Raw genomic sequence first — 19949 nt, forward strand, 5'->3', positions numbered from 1 at the left:
TCCCGCGTTATTAAACAGTCCACGTTAGTAAAAACTACTCATTAACTCGGGTTTATAATAAAAGAATGTACTATTAAGCTAATTTGTATATTTTCTTTAAAATAAAAGAATATTGAAATTTTATATCTCCATTATTAAATTTCTAAATATTACATTTGATAAGCATCATGCACGTGAATGGATCGAAGGATTGAAACAATCGTCCTCTGAAAATTTTAAATTAACATGTATATATATATATATATTGATAATATATTTTTGATCCCTAAAAATTTATAAGTTCATCATCTCCTAACTTTTCAAAAATTCGTTCCCTAACATAAAATCTATCAATACATGCAAAGTCAAATGGAAGTACATGAAATCTCTCAAACCAATAACGGATCCAAAAATATTTTTAAGGTATACACACATATGTTAATAATATAAAATTTTTAAATGAGATGTGTATAAATAAAATTTCAGGATGGTCACTGTCTGTAAAATAAGTATTTAATTAAAGAAAATTTAGATTTTAGGGTGGCCATGAAAAATTTCAGGGTGAACACAATCAATAAAATAAGTAACTAATCGAAAAAAAATTCAGAATTTAAGATATATATACGTGTCCATTTTAACCAAGCTGTGACTCCTCCACCGTCTCAACTGGTCTTGTTTTAATATCTAAAAACCATTGCACGAATGAAAATAAAGCTAAATGAAGTAGAGAAATGGAAAGAAAACAAAAGGAGTGAGTGGCAATATTAATACGAAAATGAAAGGAATGAGTTAGTTTTACGTATATACCTTTCACCATTTACGCAAAACGAATGATCTTGAGGTTTGCGTCATAGAGTGTATTGGAATACCGAATCACAAAGGAAAGTTATGCATGCAATCGGCCTACGTGCGTGTGTGTATATAGATATCATTTTGTTTGGACAGGAACAAAGTCATATTGATCTCTTGAACTTTGGTCGGCAAATTAAAATTCTTGTTCTTATCGAAAGGCGGTGGTGCCTCTGCCGACCAATCTCACCGCACGCTTGCCTACGATTTTAAAGTCGGCGCGTTCGTGGTCGCGCGTCATCCCACATTCTCGGCTTTTTTTTAGTATAGAACCAAGGGGTCAGAGATTTAGATATAAAATACCCCACATGCTCATAAGAAAAGGAAAATCAATGTTTGCTTTAGATTTTAGAATGAGGAACGATAATGAACAATATGGAATTGGATTCATTAACATTTAATTTTTTTCTCTATCATTTTTTGAACATTATTTTAAAATACTTTCTATAAAAAAGTATTAGATAAAAGGTATGTAAAACTCTCGTACTTTTAAAAAAAATCAACATGACCCTTGCACGCTTTTACACCCACTGTAACCCTTAAACTTAAAATCTAAAAGAATAGGACCCAAAATAATCATTCTAGTAAACGTTGAGAGGCTAATTCTAATATTATTCTACTTTTCTTAAACATCACATATACTATCTTCTAATCATATTAGGATCCAAAAAATATTTTTAATTTTAAAATAATATTATAATTAATATTTATATATTTTTATAATTAAAATCAAATAAAAATATATTTTAAAATTTTAATAAAGTTTAGGCCGACATACAAATTGGAATTATGGACTCAAATGTAAATTAAGTCGAACTGGGCAACTGGGTCGTACGCATTAGCCCATTGGACCATACAATTGGGCGTTTTAGGCTTTTCTTTCGTCTTGTTTGTTTAAGTCACAGCGAGGGATATTGCAAATTTACATAATAATTTCTTGTTTTCTTTCTCTCCTTTATTTCCTCCTCAAGTTCTCTTTCTCCGAACAGTAAATTCAGGATGGAGCAAGGAGGAGAGAAACAAGAAAATTCTTCCACTTTAGTTGACAAAAGCTTTCCACTTTTCTCCAAACCCCGAAGACCCAAAGCCACTGAAACCCCTAAACCCTACCCGAACCATGACTCCCATACTCCCCAGTTAGAAAAGTTTTCCTCCTCATCCTCCGCCGCCGCCTCGACTTCTGCTTTCTCCGACCTGGGCCTAGCCGAATAGGCCATCCAGACTTGCAAAGAACTCGGTATGCGAGAGCCAACGACGGTTCAGACCCACTGCATACCTAAAATACTTGCTGGTCTTGACGTGCTAGGGATAGCTCAGACGGGAAGTGGGAAAACGGCGGCGTTTTCCCTTCCAATATTGAACCGTTTAGCGGGGGATCCGTATGGGGCTTTTTCGCTGGTGATTAATCCGACGAGGGAACTTGCTTATCAGTTGGCAGAGCAGTTTAGAGCTTTGGGGTCTTGTTTGCACCTGCGGTGTTCGGTTGTGGTGTGTGGAATAGATATGATTACGCAGGCTTAAGCCTTGGTCTCGAGGCCACATGTGGTCGTGGCTACACCTGGAAAAGTCAAAGTTCTGCTTAAAGAGAATCCTGATATTCCTAAAGTCTTTCAAAGAACTAAGGTAAATCCCTCATCTTCTTCATTGTTATTTTCATGAGTGACAGAAGCGATTTTGATGAGAGTTGTTTGCTAGAGTGTGATTTGGAATTAAGAATGTAACTTGATTGATTTAATTTTTAGATAATACGTGCAATTAGCTAGTAATTTGGCTAAATGGGGATGATGTGGCTGGTAAGCTGTGACAAATTTGTGTTTCATTTGATAAAAATTGGGATGTCGGGTAAAGCATTTGAATTCATTGCTTATGTATGGGTTTCTGTCTTGCAAATTCACGCACTTGGTGGACTAATTGTTGAAATCTAGGACAACATAGGATGTTAGGTTTAATATTTTCTTGCATTTGTATTAGTTTAATATAAATAGTGTTGAGTAATTTTCTAGTCAAGGATCTTCAAAAGCTGAGAATAAGAAGCTGAGATATATATGGACTGAGGGATGGAGAAGGTTTTCTCATCTATTATTACATAACTTTGGGATTGAGTGTAAATGATTCTGTATTCTTTTGCTTATTATTAGTTTACGGGAAGATTTGAATATCTCTTCAGAATGGAGTTTATTCCATCAGAAAATAAGCTGAACTTTTTAGAGTAAGATTGTTGAATGTGGGTAACTGGAACATGATATTCGTAACCACCCTTGACAACCATCATTGAGCCGGAAAAGCAGGATAAGGATGTTGAGATTCTCTATTTGATCACTGGCTTCTTCAGATCCTTCATGCTAAATAAATGAATATGTTTGTTTTGAAATTGCTCCTTCTTTACGTATTACTTTTATGTTATTATTTTGTTTCAGTTTTTAGTCTTGGACGAAGAGGATAGAGTTTTGGATGCTGGCTTTGAGGAGGAACTAAGAGTGGTTTTCCAATGCTTGCCAAAGAATCGGCAAACTTTGTTATTTTCTGCAACAATGACCAGTGAACTGCAAACATTGCTTGAGCTTTCTGCCAACAAGGCCTAGTTCTATGAGGCTTATGAAGGCTTCAGGACAGTTGAAACGCTTAAGCAGCAGTATGTTTTCATCCCTAAGACTGAAGGATGCTTATCTTGTTCACATTTTGTCTAAAATGGAAGACAGGAATATCCGCTCCGCCATGATATTTGCCTCAAGATGCAGGTATCAAAGCTTTGAGTAGATTGGTTCTTTTCCTTTTTATATCAGTTTGTCATCTTATTACTATTACTATTATTATTATTATAGCTACAGTTGGTTAAGCTGTGTAGTGTGTACAAAATAAAGTATTCCACCTTGTAGATGTTACGTTAGTTGTGATTCTTTTCTCCTTGGTAGCTTTATCAGAATTTATTTTGAAGTTATAAAATTTTTGTTTCTTCATAAATTTCTGTTTTGACATTTCTTATTCTTGAAAATTTGGAACAGAGATTGTCATCTTTTAAGTTTATTGTTAGAAGAGCTTGAAGTGGAGGCTGCAGCTCTGCATTCATTGAAATCACAGGCTCTAAGACTTTCAGCAGTGCAGCATTTTAAATCTGGAACACTGATGTTGCTAGTCGCGGTTTAGACATTCCTACTGTTGATCTTGTCATCAATTATGATCTTCCAAGGTTCTACTAGTTAAGAATTTTCTTGCCTGGTGTCTCTGAAGTATGTTTGGGTAGAATGTTAGCTGCTACCTGTTGCAGGTATCCTAGGGATTACATTCATCGTGTGGGGAGAACTGCAAGGACTGGTAGAGGAGGATTAGCTGTGAGCTTTTTTACTGAGGTGAGTATGAACTATGAAGTGGTTGTTGAAATTGAATATGGTTTTTGAGGGCTATGGATCCTGAAGATCATTGTAGAAAGGTTTTCCCATAAATCTTGAAGAACACAAACCTTAGAAATGAGAATTATCTAGTTATTTGTTCAAGGGGATAGCATGCTCTGTTGCATGTGTTATATGCCCTAGAGGATTGCCATCTATAAAACAATCCGTAGTTGATATTCCGCACGTTTCCTGTAATATGTGATCAATTCTATAACTTAAAGACTTTTGTTAGATAAGGAAGCTACAAGCTAGTTAACCGAAACCAATTTGAGTTCGAATTCCATCAATAAATAAAGCCTTGTCTCTCCTCTCATATTTCAGATTTAAAACTTATTGATAACAGCATCACCTTCTGTTTTCTCTATCACCCTCCTCATTGCCAATTCATTTGTGTTGCTTATATCGTTCTTATGTATATTATGGATTATCCTTTTTCTGATCTAATAAAGAGGCTTTTTAAGTATGTAAGATCATATTCATTTTCTTGAGTTGCTTATTACAGTAATGTAATTTGCAGAATGATATGGATCTTGTTCATGAAATAGAAGCAGAACTAGGAAAGCAGTTGGAAGAATTTGAATGCAAAGAGAATGAAGTCCTGTCTGATTTCACAAAGGTATGATCTGTTATATTCTTCTTCCCCCCCCCCCCTCCTCACGTAGTTTTTCTGCTTAAACTGCAGAGCTATTCATTTAGACATCTGTCAGAACTTAAACCTCCTGGGATTGGCTTTGTCTGAACTGCTTATGCAATTCCAACTAATGCTCTTAAGTTGAAAATATACGGTTACCCCCTAGAACTGTGCAATAATATACATTTAGGTATCGAAGTTCTTGTCTTACTGCATCAACTTGAGAGAGAAATAAAAGAACACTGGCTGTTGCGAAAGGATGCCTCTGGTCAACTTGTTGATGCTATTATGTCTACCATGCATGTATGAAATATGTGTCCAGGGAGGTGTGCAATGTAGCGAATATGAACCGTATTTGAAGGACTGAGTACTTGGCTGTTTTAAGGCATTACACTAAAGAGTTGGTTTTCTACATGTTAGTTTCTGATATTTATGCAGGTCAGGTTAATTAGTATCTTATGCAAACTGGCAGGTATTGAAGGCTAAACGTGTGGTCAGGATGAAGATGATGGACGATGGGCTGTTGAAGAAAAGGAGCAAGAAAAGAAAGCTTGAAAAATCAGGTGCTAAGATTAGTGATCGAGTTATTAAAGTTTAATTAGCATCTTAACAGTGAACATAACCCTTACCATCTCCACTGCAACAATGGAAGCTCCATTTTGTCCAAGGAGCAATTTGCTTCTGTTTTTGTTTATTTAGAGTAGCAATCATCAAATATTTTCCTGAGGCTGACTGAACTATATTTTGAATCATTCTCTTATTTATTACACTAGTGTTTTTCAATCTTGAGAAAAGAATAATTTGTTAACATAAACAACTATCGCCGATAGAAAAGAACTGATTCAGAGATGAAAGATTTTGAAGCTTTCAGAAAACTAAAAGACAATTAAACGAAGGTCTTCCATAAGTGCATTACCAGTAGACATATGGTCCAAGTGATAGTCACCTTCGCTGCATCAGTTTTTTGTCACCCACATTAACGGTTTTAACGAGTGATTGATTTGTTATAAATCGATGTTAGTGATTAATTTGTTAGTGCTTAAATTTTAGTAGGGAAAATGAAAATTTATTCAAAGATTAGTGATTATTTTTGTTGTTTACCCTTTAATTGATTTAACATCAAAAGGTGAGAATTTAAGAGGAAGCAATGACCTCCATTATCAACCAAAGAATAAAATTCTTTCATTCAATTAAATAAATCAAATAGACAAATACAATATACCTGGTTATATTATAATTATACCATTATTAGAAGTAATCTTTCATGAATTAAACTATGAATTAAACACCTGATTAATAATTTACAGTTCTTCAATATATAAGCCATTTTTTTCAATTCATTGTCAAAGTCCTGTCATTGATTTGTTCTTGTCTGATTAAAGAATGAAGAAATCAGTTACTATATAATCGACACTAACACTTCCTCTGTATGATAACGTTGATAATACCATCTTGTTAAATTGAGAAAGCGTTATAAACCAAAACAAAAAAAGCAAAATAATAATAATAATAATAATAATTTCCCCTATAGCGTTTTCTCATTGACAGACAAAATACAATAAAAGGTAATGATCAATTTTATAAAATTAAAGACATAATAAAGGTAAAAAATAATTTATCTCAATATAGATTTTATTTTATTTATAACACTTGATATATGTTTTTATTCTCTTCAAACGGATTCGCTGAGCCTACTAAGAAATTGCTAACGCTAAAGCTTCAAGTTTAGACAATTTCAAATCATTCGATTTTGAAGAACTAGGCTTTTACATTCAATAACTTGCTAAGAATATTTTCATCTACCTTCTTCCAGAGTCAAGGTGACTGCATGTTCAGTTGAAGGTTCCATATGGAAACCTACAGCATTTGTATCAGCAGAACTTCTTTCTGCGTAGAACCCAGGCTCCTTTGGTGGAGGCAGAACTAAGGTGCTGCCATTCCTGATGGATTGAGTTGGAGCTAAGGTATCAGCAGCAGAAGCATAGTATGAGCCTGAAAACAGGAAATACTGAAAGAAGATCAAAGCAAGAGTCCACATTAAGAAATAAAAAAATGGGAAATATTTCATGCATATGTTTCAACTCATGGAACTTTATTTATAATCTGAAAATAAATGAAGATATACATAAGTGAAACGATAATCTAGGCTCGAAGAAAGAAGAATATATATTATTAATTTCCCCACCCAAAACCAGGAAAAAAATTACATACATTTGCTTAAGCCTATGGCAATAGTCAAGAGGTTTGTGTAGCGGTCGTGATCTTCAACTAGTGCGGGCGACCTCGGAACAAAAGTATTCATTTTAAGTCCAGAAGCAACACGTTTTTCTCCTTTCACTGTAATAGTATAGAGTAAGAATATTTGGTCTTAATCGAAAAGAAAAGTAATAAGAATCTGAAATTTTGATAGATTGATTGAATAGAAAAGTATTAGGAATCATGAAATTTGATTGTTTGAGAGAATAAAAAAAATTAACCCTTTTTTATTCTCTCAAACAAAGCTCTCGTTTCTTGCCTTGGCCTGTAGCCTCTGCCACCGCCGCGCCTGCGGTGTTTTCCGCTGCCGTTCTTCGAACCCCGCGCGTGGCCTTTTTGTTCGGTCATTTCTGTTTCTTTCTCCACTGTCGTCGGTTTTGTTTCTTCGCTTGTGCGTTTGCGGGAAATTAGATATTTCAAGGGTAAAATACATTTTTGACAACTGTACTTTTAAGACTCTTTTATTTATGTTACCAAAATAAAATTATTTTCATAAGAGTCACTATGAAGATTCAAACTTAGGACCATTAAAGGGAGATCCAAGGCTTAATCACTTCCTCAAGTTAATTACGTGATATATCTTCAAAAAATGATATTTTATAGTATACTATAATAGTTAAAAGTTAATTACATTTTTATAAAAATATATTAATTAAATATAAGTTATAAACTATTGTAAAATATATTTATATTATACCAAAAAAATTAAGAATATATTTATAACATTAATTAAATATATTACTTTTATAAAAAAAAATCTAATCTATTTTATAAAATTTTAAAAAATAAAAGAGAAAAAGACTAAAACTTTCAAGCATAAACAATTTCAACTTATCGACTTCGAAGCAGTAGGCTTTACATTCAATAATTTGCAAGCTTAAACAATTTCAAATCATTCGACTTTGAAGCAGTAGGCTTCTCATTCCATAATTTGCTTTGAATCTTTTTTATCTACCTTCTTCCTGAGTCAAGGTGATTGCATTTTCAGTTGAAGGTTGTGTATACAAACCTACAGCATTTGTATCACCGGAACTTCTTTCTACGTAGAACCCAGGCTCCTTCGGTTGAGGCAGTGTCATCGGGATCTCTTCGTTATCCAACATCCGAACCACGTATGACATCGTTGGTCTGTCTTCTCTGTGTTTCTGAACACACAGCAGGCCTACTTGAATGCACCTCACCACTTGTGCTTCAACACATGAATCTTCCAAACAACGATCCATTAGCTCCAAGGCCTTCCCATCGTTCCACAGCAGCCATGCCTGCAACGAATCAATTTCTTAATCTGATATTGAAGGCTAATGACATGACAAAACCATATGACAATGCAAGAAAGATGACTACATGTCCCAAGAGATTGTGGTAATGATCCGGATGGTTGAAGCCCCTGTTCCTTTTCCCACTCACAATCTCTAGCAGAAGGACCCCCCAAGCTAAACACATCTGATTTAACTGAAAATTTCCCATCAATCGCATACTCCGGAGACATATAACCACTGAAACAAACGATCCAGCAAAGTAAAAGCTTTTAAAACAAGTGATTAAAACAAGCAATCTTTTAATTTCATGTAATAAAATTAAACTTACTATGTCCCAATTACTCTCTTAGTTCTGGCTTCAACTTGATCACCTCCAAACATTTTAGCTATCCCAAAGTCTGAAATTTTGGGGTTCAACTCATTGTCCAGCAACACATTACTGGCTTTCAAATCCCTGTGAACTATTCTCAATCTTGAATCCTGTTGGAGGTAAAGAAGCCCCCTTGAAATTCCCATAATGATTTCGAAACGCTTGGCCATGTCAACAGCTTTCTTCTAGTGTCATCTGCAAAAATATTTTTCTTACCATATAGTGTCATATCAATTGAGTAAAGATTTCGAAATCTGAGTGAAAAAGATAAAAGATTAGAGAAAAACAAACCAAAAATAAAGTAATTCAAGCTTCCGTTAGGCATAAACTCATAGATAAGCATCCTTTCATCTCTTTTAATGCAACAGCCCAAAAGCCTAACAAGATTCCTGTGTTGAAGCTTAGATATCATTGCAACTTCATTCTTGAACTGTTCAACACCTTGCTGGGAGTTTCTAGAAAGCCTCTTACAGCTATTTCTTGTCCCTTAAATAGCTCACCCTGCATGTTATTTTGTATAAGACCTATGATACAAGTCCCCATTCAATGAAAAATATGCAATCACTGAAGCAGATATTATCTCTAGCTATTACCTTGTACACAAGTCCAAAACGGCCTGTTCCTATTTTATTCGAGTCGCAAAAGTTATTGGTGGCGGATGCAATCGTAGCAAAATCGAATAATGGCAACTCCATATCTTCTTTGTTTGCTTGCGATTCTGAATGTGAAATAGATTCTATAGATCTAAGAGAAGATGCTAGGCACGAGATGCAATACTAACAACTGGAATAGTATCCATTACATCCAGAACCACAATGGCATCCCATTTTGTCCACAACAGAAATAATTTAATACTAGAAAGTGTTGATGAGTTCATTTACCTTTTCTCTTTCTCCTATACTTCCAAATCATATACCAGCACGCCAAAGCTAAAGCAATCAGCCCGAAAAGCATTGATGAGGCCACTATAATGATTATTCTTCTACTTTTCCAAATCGAATCACCTGTCCCTTCATTACCAACAAATCAATTTAGTCATTATTTTCCTCAAAATGCAGCAGAAAACACAATGGAACGATAAACACAAAGGAACGATAAACACAAAATCCACTTACTTATTTCTGAAGCTGTTACCCGAATATAAATATCTTGCTCCCTTTGTTCTTCAATGAATTCCCGGATATCTATCAGATTTCCAAACCACATTAAACATCCGCTTCCATTGTAATTCGAATTAGCATATGCTGTGCATGAACAATTCTTTAGGCACTCGATCCTGCAGTCCTTGAGGTTCATCCTTTCATCCAACTTAAATTCCAATAGGTCAGGCAATTTCACATTCTTAATTTTCAAGAATCCCCCTCTCTCCTGGCAATCTAATGGAGTCCTTCTTACACATCCACCAGTCCAATTGAGTACTTGCCACTCACGCTCCAATCTCGGAACAAACCCTTCCAAGCATTCACAGATTGGCCTTTGATTGATTTTACAAATTCCATTAGGGCCACAGCGCGCATAATCGTTACACAAGTCATTCTGCAATGTATACATGACAGTCCATTCACTGGTGTTCTCATACAACACAAGGCGTTGAACTAAACCGGATTCATTCACAGTAATTCTTGAGATAACAGATTTGGCTGTCACTTCATACATATCGTAAGCCCCCTCTGTGTTAAAAACAGTAACATGATTAATGATATGGCTTTTCTGTGATGGATGACCACCAAATTTTATTCCATTCCATGGACCCATTCGAAACCTCTTCTTCGTTCCTTCACGAACAACAAGCTTAGGTGCGTCGTTATCAAGTCCATAAGTAAACTCTCCAGGAGATGGATCATTAACACCCTTCCATGCTGTCAAATATCGATTTATGCCAGTTTTAAAGTTCCTTTCTATCTTAATCCCTTCCAATTGAGTGTCAGATGGACAATCAAAACTTTCCCACAAGTAGCTTTCCGTATCTTCACCAGTATCCTCATCTTTAACAACTAAATTTCCAGAATCCAACAGTTGTGCAATTGGATTTTTGGCTGATCTAGATGAATTAGTCGACCAGATAGTAGTGTTTTGTCCGTCAAAGATAAAAAGATTACCAGTGCTGGAAATACAAAGGAAGGCACGTGAATCGATGGGTTTTCTCTGTTACCAACCCATACAACAGTGACAGGAAGCCTTTTATACCATATTCCCAAGTAATATTTGTTGGAGTTAACAGGTGAAAAGAAGCCAAGCTCGAATATTTGACCAGGAGAAACTAAGGTGCTGCCATTTCTGAGTGATTGAGCTGGAGCTAAGGTATTAACAGCAGAAGCATAGTATGAGCCTGAAAACAGGCAATACTGAAAGAAGATCAAAGCAAGAGTCATGATCTTTATTTATAATCTGAAAATAAATGAAGACATACATAAGTGAAACGATAATCTAGGAACAAAGAAAGAAGAATATTTGGTCTTAATCGAAAAGAAAAGTAATAGGAAATATAAAATTTGATCGATTGAATAGAACAAATAATAGTATTAGGGTAGACAAAAAATTAACCCGTTTTTTATTCTCTCAAATGAAGCTCTCGTTTCTTTCCTTGGACTGTAGCCTCCGCCATCGCCACTCGTCCGGCGTTTTCCGCTGCCGTTCTTTAAACCCCGCGGGTGGTCGTTTTGTTCTCTGTCATTTTTGTTTCTTTTTCCCACTGTCGTCATTTTTTTTCTTCGCTTGTGCTTTTGCGGGATATTAGATTTTTCAAGGGTAAAATACATTTTTGACCACTGTACTTTTAAGATTATTTTATTTATGTTAGCAAAATAAAAATATTTTCATTAGAGTCAGTATGAAGATTCAAACTTAGGACCATTAAAGGGAGATCCAAGGCTAACATTAATTATATTTTATAGTATACTATAGTTAAAAGTTAATTACATTTTTTAGAATATTATATATTAATTACAATATAAGTTGTAAACTATTATAAGAATATATTTATATTATACCAAAAAATTAAGAATATATTTCTAACATTAATTAAATATATTAATTTTATAAAAAAACATTTCTAATTATTTTATAAAATTAAAAAAAATAATAATAAAGAGAAAAAGACAAACTTTTAAGGATAAACAATTTCAAATTATTGGCTTCGAAGCAGTAGGCTTTACGTTCAATAATTTGCAAGCTTAAACAATTTCAAATCATTTGACACTGAAGCAGTAGGCTTCTCATTCAATAATTTGCTTTCAATCTTTTTTATCTACCTTCTTCCTGAATTAAGGTGAGTGCATTTTCAGTTGAAGGTTGTGTATTCAAACCTACAGGATTTGTATCACCGGAGCTTCTTTCTACATAGAAGCCAGGCTCCTTCGGTCGAGGCAGTGACGTCACGATTTCTTCGTTATCCAACATCCGAACCACGCACGACATCGTTGGTCTGTCCTCTACGTGTTTCTGAACACATAACAGGCCTACCTGAATGCACCTAACCACTTGTTCTTCAACACATGAATCTTCTGAACAACGATCCATTAGTTCCATGGTCTTCTTATCGTTCCACAGCAGCCATGCCTGCAATGAATCGAGTTCTTAATCCGATATCGTAAGGCTAATGACATGACGAAATCATATGACAATGCAAGAAAGAAGACCTACATGTCCCAAGAGATTGTGGTAATGATCCGGATGGTTAAAGCCCCTGTTCCTTTTCCCACTCACAATCTCTAGCAGAAGCACCCCCAAGCTAAACACATCTGATTTAACCGAAAATTTCCCATCGATCGTGTACTCCGACGACATATAACCACTGAAACAAATGATCAAGCAAAGTGTAAGCTTTTGAACAAAGTGATGAAAACAAACAATCTATTAATTTCATGCAACGACATTAGACTTACTATGTCCCAACTACTCTCTTAGTTTTGGCTATCCCAAAGTCTGAAATTTTGGGGTTCAACTCATTGTCCAGCAACACATTACTGGCTTTCAAATCCCTGTGAATGATTCTCAATCTCGAATCTTGGTGGAGGTAAAGAAGCCCTCTTGAAATTCCCATTATGATTTTGAAAAGCTTCGGCCATTTCAACACCTTTCTTCTGGTTTCATCTGCAGAAGTTTTATTTTTCTTTACCATGTACTGACATATCAATTGAGTAAAGATTAGAAGAAAACGAACCGAAAATGAAGTAATTCAAGCTTCTGTTAGGCATAAACTCGTAGATAAATATCCTTTCATCTCTCTTAATGCAACAGCCCAAAAGCCTAACAAGATTTCTGTGTTGAAGCTTAGATATCCTTGCAATTTCGTTCTTGAACTGTTCAACACCTTGCCGGGAATTGCTAGATGTTAGGAAATAAACGAGTAACAAGTAATTTCCCTATAGTCAGATTAGTGAGAATACGAAATAAAAGCGGAAAAATAATACCCGAAATTGATAACGGAGTTCAGCAAATTGTGCTTACGTCTCCGGACTGCTACAAATCTTTTACTAAGAGAGAAAATTTACAGGTGTTTTACAAAACACTCACTACTCACAAGAAAGCTCTTTAGTATTGGGAGAAAGAAATGATTTTTGGGATCGTTTTGAAGCTAAATGAAATAAGGTATTTATAGTTGAAACTTAAGGACTTAATCTTGTAAATATCCTAAAACCTAGGGATTAATTATGATTATCCCATTATCATTTTTCAACAAACATCTACCAAACTTTGAAAAACTATTTTTCAAAGAAACATTTACCAAACTTTGAAAACCATTTTTTCAAAGTTGGTTACCAAACTTGAAAACCTTTTAATACTTTCAACAATCTCCCGCTTGAAGACTGATTTTAATCTGTCTTCACACCTCGATCAATGCAACAGCTTTTCTAGTCTTGTTACTCTAGCATGCCAACTGAAGTTGAACACAACTTCAGTTTGTCTGTAGTCACCGTCTTTGTCAACATATCTGCCGGATTTTGAGCTCCACTGATCTTTTCAAGTTTCAAAATCTCATCTTCCAGAAGAGACCGGATAAAATGATATCGCAATTGTATGTGCTTTGTCCTGGAATGAAAAGACGGATTCTTTGCTAGATGTATAACACTTTGACTGTCGCAATACAAGACATTGTTTTCTTGTTTTTTGCCTAAACTCTTCCAAGAAACTTTGGAGCCAAACCATCTCCTTGCTAGCTTCCGTAACAGCGACATATTCTGCTTCAGTTGTAGAGAGAGCAACTATCTTCTGTAGTTGAGAAACCCAACTCACTGCGGTTCCTCCTAGAGTATAGACATACCCTGTAGTGCTCCTTCTGATGTCAACATTTCCGGCTAAGTCAACATCTACATAGCCTGTCAGTATCGTATCTCCACCTTTGAAACAAAGTGCTTTGTTTGTGGTACCCCGCAGATATCTGAGGATCCATTTGACTGCTTCCTAGTATACCTTGCCCGGATTATTCATGTACCTGCTAACAGCTCCCACTGCTTGAGCAATATCTGGTCTGGTACAAACCATGGCATACATCAGACTTCCAATTGCTGAGGCATACGGCACCTTCACCATGTGTGCACGTTCTTCCTCCGTCTTTGGTGACTGTTTTTTGGAGAGTCTGAAATTAACACCTAAAGGTGTACTTACTGGTTTAGCATCTTGCATGTTGAACCTGGAGAGTACTTTGTTGATGTACTCAGCCTGTTATAATATCAAAGTCCCCGACTTTGTGTCTCTCTTGATCCTCATCCCAAGAATCTGCTTTGCAGCGCCCAGATCCTTCATAGCAAACTGCTTTGACAATTTTTGCTTCAAGTTTATAATCTCTTGCATGTCTGAGCCTGCAACGAGCATGCCATCAACGTACAACAATAAAATAATGAAGTTATTGTCGAACCTCTTGATGTAGCAACAATGATCTGCTTGGCATCTGGTAAAACCACTACTACTCATGAAACTATCAAACTTCTTGTACCACTGTCTAAGAGCTTGTTTTAAACCATACAAGCTCTTCTTCAACCTGCATACCAGGTTTTTCTTGTCTGCATCTATGAAGCCTTCTGGCTGCCTCATATAGATTTCTTCCTCCAAATCACCATGAAGGAAAGCTGTCTTTACATCTAACTGCTCAAGATGTAAATTCTCCGCAGCTACAATTTTCAACACCAGTCTGATTGTAGACAGTTTCACGACTGGAGAGAAAATTTCATTGTAGTCAATACCTTCTTTTTGCTGAAAACCTTTGACAACCAATCTCACTTTGTAGCGTTTGCTCCCATCGTGCTCTTATTTGATCCTGTAAATCCACTTGTTGTGAAGCGCTTTCTTGCCTAGTGGTAATTCAGCTAATTCCCACGTCTGATTTGACATAAGTGAGTCCATCTCATCTTTCATGGAAGACTCCCACTTGACTGAATCCTCCACTTGCATTGCTTCATCATAGCACTCTGGTTCACCATTATCAGTCAGCAACAAGTAGTGCAAAGAAGGAGAATACCGTTGGGTTGGTTTAGGAATTCTGGAGGAGCGTCTTAGTTCCGGTGTGCCTGGTTCTTCTTGAACTACTTCAGGACTGATCTAAACATCATTTCCAGAAATCTCCTCGAACTTAACAAATTCCTTTGTTTCAGCTTTGGTATTGGAGCCGTTTGATTCTACAATTGACCTGTCTTTGTACATCACATTCTCATTGAAAATGACATCTTTGCTTCTGATGATCTTCCGATTTTCATAGTCCCAAAACCGGTAACCGAACTCATCACCGCCGTAACCAACAAAGGCACATTTGTTGGACTTAGCATCAAGTTTACTTCTTTCAGCAGAGTCTATGTGTATATAAGAAATACAACCAAACACTCTTAAGTGTGAAAGGTTTATTTCTTTCTTGCTCCAAACTTCCTCTGGTATTCAGCCATCCAAAGGAACTGAGGGCCCACGGTTGATCAGGTAAGCTGCAGTGTTGATAGCTTCAACCCATAGAAATTTGGGCAATCCGGCATGTATTCTCATGCTTATGGCACGTTCATTCAGAGTTCTGTTCATGCGCTCTGCTACGCCATTCTGCTGCGGTGTCATGGGAACTGTTGTCTCCATCTTGATCCCATTATTTGCGCAGAAATCTCTGATCTCCTATTTCTGTACTCTCCTCCATTGTCAGACCTCAACCGCTTGACTTTCAGACCAGTCTCATTTTCCACCATGGCCTTCCCATTTTCTGAAGGTATCAAAGACTTCTGATTTCTTCTTCAGAAAATAAATCCACACCTTCCTTGTAGAATCATCGATGAAAGTGACATAATATAATGAGCCTGCAAGAGATGAAACTGGAGATGGTCCCCATACATCAGTATGAACCAACTCTAACTTTTCAGCCTTGGGTGTCTTACCAATCTTTGCAAAGCTGACTTTCTTTTGTTTGCCAAAGATGCAATCCTCGCATAGTCCGACGTCTACATTCTTTAGATCCGACAGCTTCCCCTTTGACAAAAGTTTCTTCATCCCTTTCTCGCTCATATGGCCAAGCCTTTGGTGTCATAGGTTTGATTTTCCATCAGCATCTGCTACTGCAATGATATTCTCTAAATTTGAGGTTATATAGAGAGTACCAGTTTTCTTACCACGAGCAATGACGAGTGCTCCTTTGGTAATCTTCCATTCACAGCCTGAAAAGGTTGTGCTAAATCCTTCACCATCAAGCTGTCCTACAGAAATCAAATTTCTTTTGAGGCCAGGAATATGTCTCACTCCTTTCAGCGTCCAGGTGGTCTGGTTTGACAACTTTAGTCGGATGTCTCCTTTTCCGACGATCTTCAAGGTTTCATCATCAGCTAGATGAACCTTCCCAAAATTACCACTGACATAATTTTCCATGATTTCTCGACATGGGGTGGAGTGGAAAGATGCCACTGAATCCAAGATCCATGATTCAATCGGATTGTTGACGCTTAGAATCATGGCATCACCTGTCTCCTCTGTCACGTTGGTAGATTCCTGTGCGCTGGTATTTTTTTCGGTGCTCGGTAATCTCTTTTAAAGTGACCCTTCTTGCCCCAGTTATAACAGGTAAAATCTTTCTTCCACATTCTTGATTTTTCTCCCTTTTGGATTTGGATCTGCCACGATTTGAATTTCTTTCTGAAGTTCTCCCTCTGGACTCCGTGTGCAAGGCTGAGGAGGTTGATGCTTCACCCGATTCTCTCCGTCGAATTTCTTCACTCAGTACCAGATCCCGAACATCGTCGAATTTTAATTTGTTGTTTCCCGACGAACTGTTGACTGTTGTAACAGTAGTATTCCAACTGTCTGGTAAAGATGATAAGAGAATTAAAGCTCGAACTTCATCATCAAATTCAATTTCTACTGAACTCAACTGGGTTGTGATTGTGTTGAGTTCATTTAGGTGTTGTGCCACCGAAGCCCCTTCCGTCATCCGCAAATTAAATAATCGCCTCATCAAATGAACTTTGTTTGAGGCCGATGGCTTCTCATACATACTGGAGAGAGCCGTCATAAGACCCGCCGTGATCTTTTCCTTTGCTATGTTGAAAGCAACATTGCGGGATAACGTCAGTCGAATAACTCCGAGGGCTTGTCTATCGAGAAGAGCTCAGTCTTCATTCTTCATGCCCTCTGGTTGTTTTCCTAAGAGGGGTTGATATAGATTTTTCTGGTATAGAAAATCTTCAATTTGCATCTTCCAAAATCCAAAGTCCGCACCATCGAACTTTTCAATTTTCACCTTCCCTTCGTCTGCAGCCATCGCTCCCACTCGAATCTGGCTTCGTTTGGATCGTTTTCTGACAATTTTTGCGAACCGCCGTGTATTAGAATACCTCCGTCGACAAACTCGTATCGCCAATCAAATTTCACTATTCACAAAATTCACTATTCACGTGAATAGTAACCCAAATAGTAACCTCCCAAAAAATTGACAAAATTCACAACCCAAAAGCTCTGATACTAGTTGTTGGGAAATAAACCAAGTTGCCGGGAATTGCTAGAGAGCCTCTTTACTGTTATTTCTTGTCCCTCAAATAGTTCACCCTGCATGTTATTTTGCATAGTAATTATGATACAAGTCCCCTTTCAATGAATCATATATATAATCATTGAAGCAGATATTAGCTCTGGCAATTACCTTGTAAACAAGTCCGAAACCGCCTGTTCCTATTTTATTCGAGTCGGAAAAGTTATTGGTTACGGATGCAATCGTAACAAAATCGAATAACGGCAACTCCGGATCTTCTTTGTTCGAATGCAATTCTGAATGTGAAAGAACAGGTATTAGATTCTATAGATCTAAGAGAAGATGATAAAGTTTATTTACCTTCTCTTTTGCTCATATACTTCCAAACAATGAACCAGCATGCCAAAAGTAAAGCAAGCAGCCCACCGACCATTGATGTGATCATTATAATCAATATTCTTCTACTTCTCCAACTTGAATCATCTGTCCCTGTACACCAGCAGATCAAGCTAGCCATTATTTTCCTCAAAATGCAGCAGTAAACAAAATGGAATAACACAAAATCCACTTACCTACTTCTAAAGCAGGCAACCGGACAGATATTTTGCTCTAATTGTTCTGCAACGAACTCTCGGATATCTATCAGTTCTCCGAACCACATTAAACATCCACTTCCGTTGTGATTCGATTTAGAATATGCTGTACACGAGCAATTCTTCAAGCACTCGGCCCTGCAATCCTCAAGGTTCAACCTTTCGTCTAACTTGAAATCCAATAGGTCTGGCAATTTCATATTCTCTATTTGCAGGAATCCCTGTCTCTTCCGGCAGTCTAATGGAGTGCTCCTTACACATCCACCTGTCCAAATGAGTACTCGCCACTCGCGTTCCGATCTTGGAACGAATCCTTCCAAGCATTCACAGATTGGCCTTTGATTAATCTTACAAACTCCATTAGGGCCGCACCGTGCATAATCATCACAAATATCATTCTGCAGTGTAAACATGTTGGTCCATTCACTGGTGTTCTCATACAACACGAAGCGTTCAAGCAAACCGGATTCTCGTGGTAACAGATTTGTCCGTCACTTCATACGTATGGTAAACCTCCTCTGTATTAGCAAAAACAACGTGAACAATAAGAGGGCTTACCTGTACCGGAAAACCACTAAAGCTAATTCCATTCCATGGACCAACTCGAAACCTCTTCTTCATCCCCTTACGAAGAAGAACTGAGGCAAACCATTATGATCAACTCCATATGTAAAATCTCCAGTTGATGGATCATTAACACCCTTGTGTGCCGTCAAATATCGATTTACGCCGGTTTTCAAGTTCCTAGCTTCATCCCTGCCAATTGAGTATCCGATGGAAAATCAAAACTTTCCCACAAGTAGCTTTCTGTATCTTCATCGGTATCCTCATCTTTAACGACAAAATTACCCGAATCCAACAATTGAGCAACCGGATTGTTTGCTGATCTAGATGAATTAGTGGACCAAATCATAGTGTTTTGGCCATCAAAGATTTGAAGATAACCAGTGCTGGAAATATTAAGAAATGCGTGTGAATCTATAACTGGATTTTCTCTATTACCAACCCATACAACAGTATCAGGAAGCCTTTTATACCATATTCCCAAGTAATATTTGTTGGAGTTAACAGGTGAAAAGAAGCCTAGTTCGAATATTTGACCAGGAGAAACTAAGGTGCTGCCATTTCTGAGTGATGAGCTGGAGCTAAGGTATCGGCAGCAGAAGCATAGTATGAGCCTGAAAACAGGCAATACTGAAAGAAGATCAAAGAAAGTGTCTTCATTAAGAAAGGAATGAAATATTAACTGAACATGCATGAAGTTATATTTATCATCAAGTTACCCGCCGGTAACTTGGAAAACAATTAACTTACATTTTCACATGCAAAATCATACTTCTTGTTCGTGGTCAAAGTCAAGAGGATTTGGTAGCTGTCTGGGAACGAAAATACTCATTTTTAAGTTCAGAACCAACACGTGCGCGTTCTTCACTTGGATAAATTAAAAATTCGATGATAGTCAAACCAAGAAATAATAGGTATTACTTAGTGGTCCTATGGTTTGATTGTTTTGAGTGTAAAATAAAAAGTAGTAGTATTATATTGTTTAATTGATAAAATGTTGGTAATTGAACTTTAAAAAGTAAGTATAAAATTAAGCATTACTCACCAACTAGTGGTGTTCAAAAATACCAGACATAGATTAACATTTTTAAGATTGGGCCCAGATCACAAAATTAAATTTTTTCGGGTACCTG

At 36.7% G+C, this 19949-nt stretch overlaps 1 protein-coding gene and 2 pseudogenes across 1 annotated transcript; 1 reads left to right on the plus strand and 2 right to left on the minus strand.

Annotated features, from left to right (window-relative positions):
• Positions 1-1773: 1773 nt before the first annotated feature.
• On the plus strand, positions 1774-5446 carry LOC120143444 (annotated as a pseudogene).
• A 2540-nt stretch (positions 5447-7986) lies between these two features.
• LOC120143410 lies at positions 7987-11491 on the minus strand (annotated as a pseudogene).
• On the minus strand, positions 10632-18665 carry LOC120143349 (G-type lectin S-receptor-like serine/threonine-protein kinase SD1-1). Its single transcript, XM_039157694.1, has 10 exons — positions 18236-18665; positions 18020-18148; positions 17831-17955; positions 17673-17736; positions 12896-13045; positions 12618-12825; positions 12376-12526; positions 11985-12291; positions 10833-11062; positions 10632-10727 (listed from the first exon to the last, which is right to left on the minus strand). Exons 1-10 carry the CDS (start codon positions 18663-18665, stop codon positions 10632-10634), a joined length of 1890 nt encoding a protein of 629 aa, XP_039013625.1.
• Between the last annotated feature and the right edge of the window lie 1284 nt (positions 18666-19949).

Source organism: Hibiscus syriacus, unplaced genomic scaffold, assembly GCF_006381635.1.
Source record: "Hibiscus syriacus cultivar Baekdansim isolate YM2019G1 unplaced genomic scaffold, ASM638163v2 tig00110847_pilon, whole genome shotgun sequence".
NCBI lineage: Eukaryota > Viridiplantae > Streptophyta > Magnoliopsida > Malvales > Malvaceae > Hibiscus > Hibiscus syriacus.

Bases quoted from the DNA above. Each gene is read 5' to 3' on its own strand.
- LOC120143349 (XM_039157694.1), bottom strand. From the start codon at position 18,665: ATGTTTACACTGCAGAATGATATTTGTGATGATTATGCACGGTGCGGC. The intron at 11,063-11,984 runs GTAGATAAAAAA...GCCTGTTTTCAG, and splicing joins CACCTTAATTCAGGAAGAAG to GCTCATACTATGCTTCTGCT. The intron at 10,728-10,832 runs GTAATCTTTTTA...CTGGAAATTTAG, and splicing joins CCTTTGTATTTCCAGCACTG to TTGTTAAAGATGAGGATACT.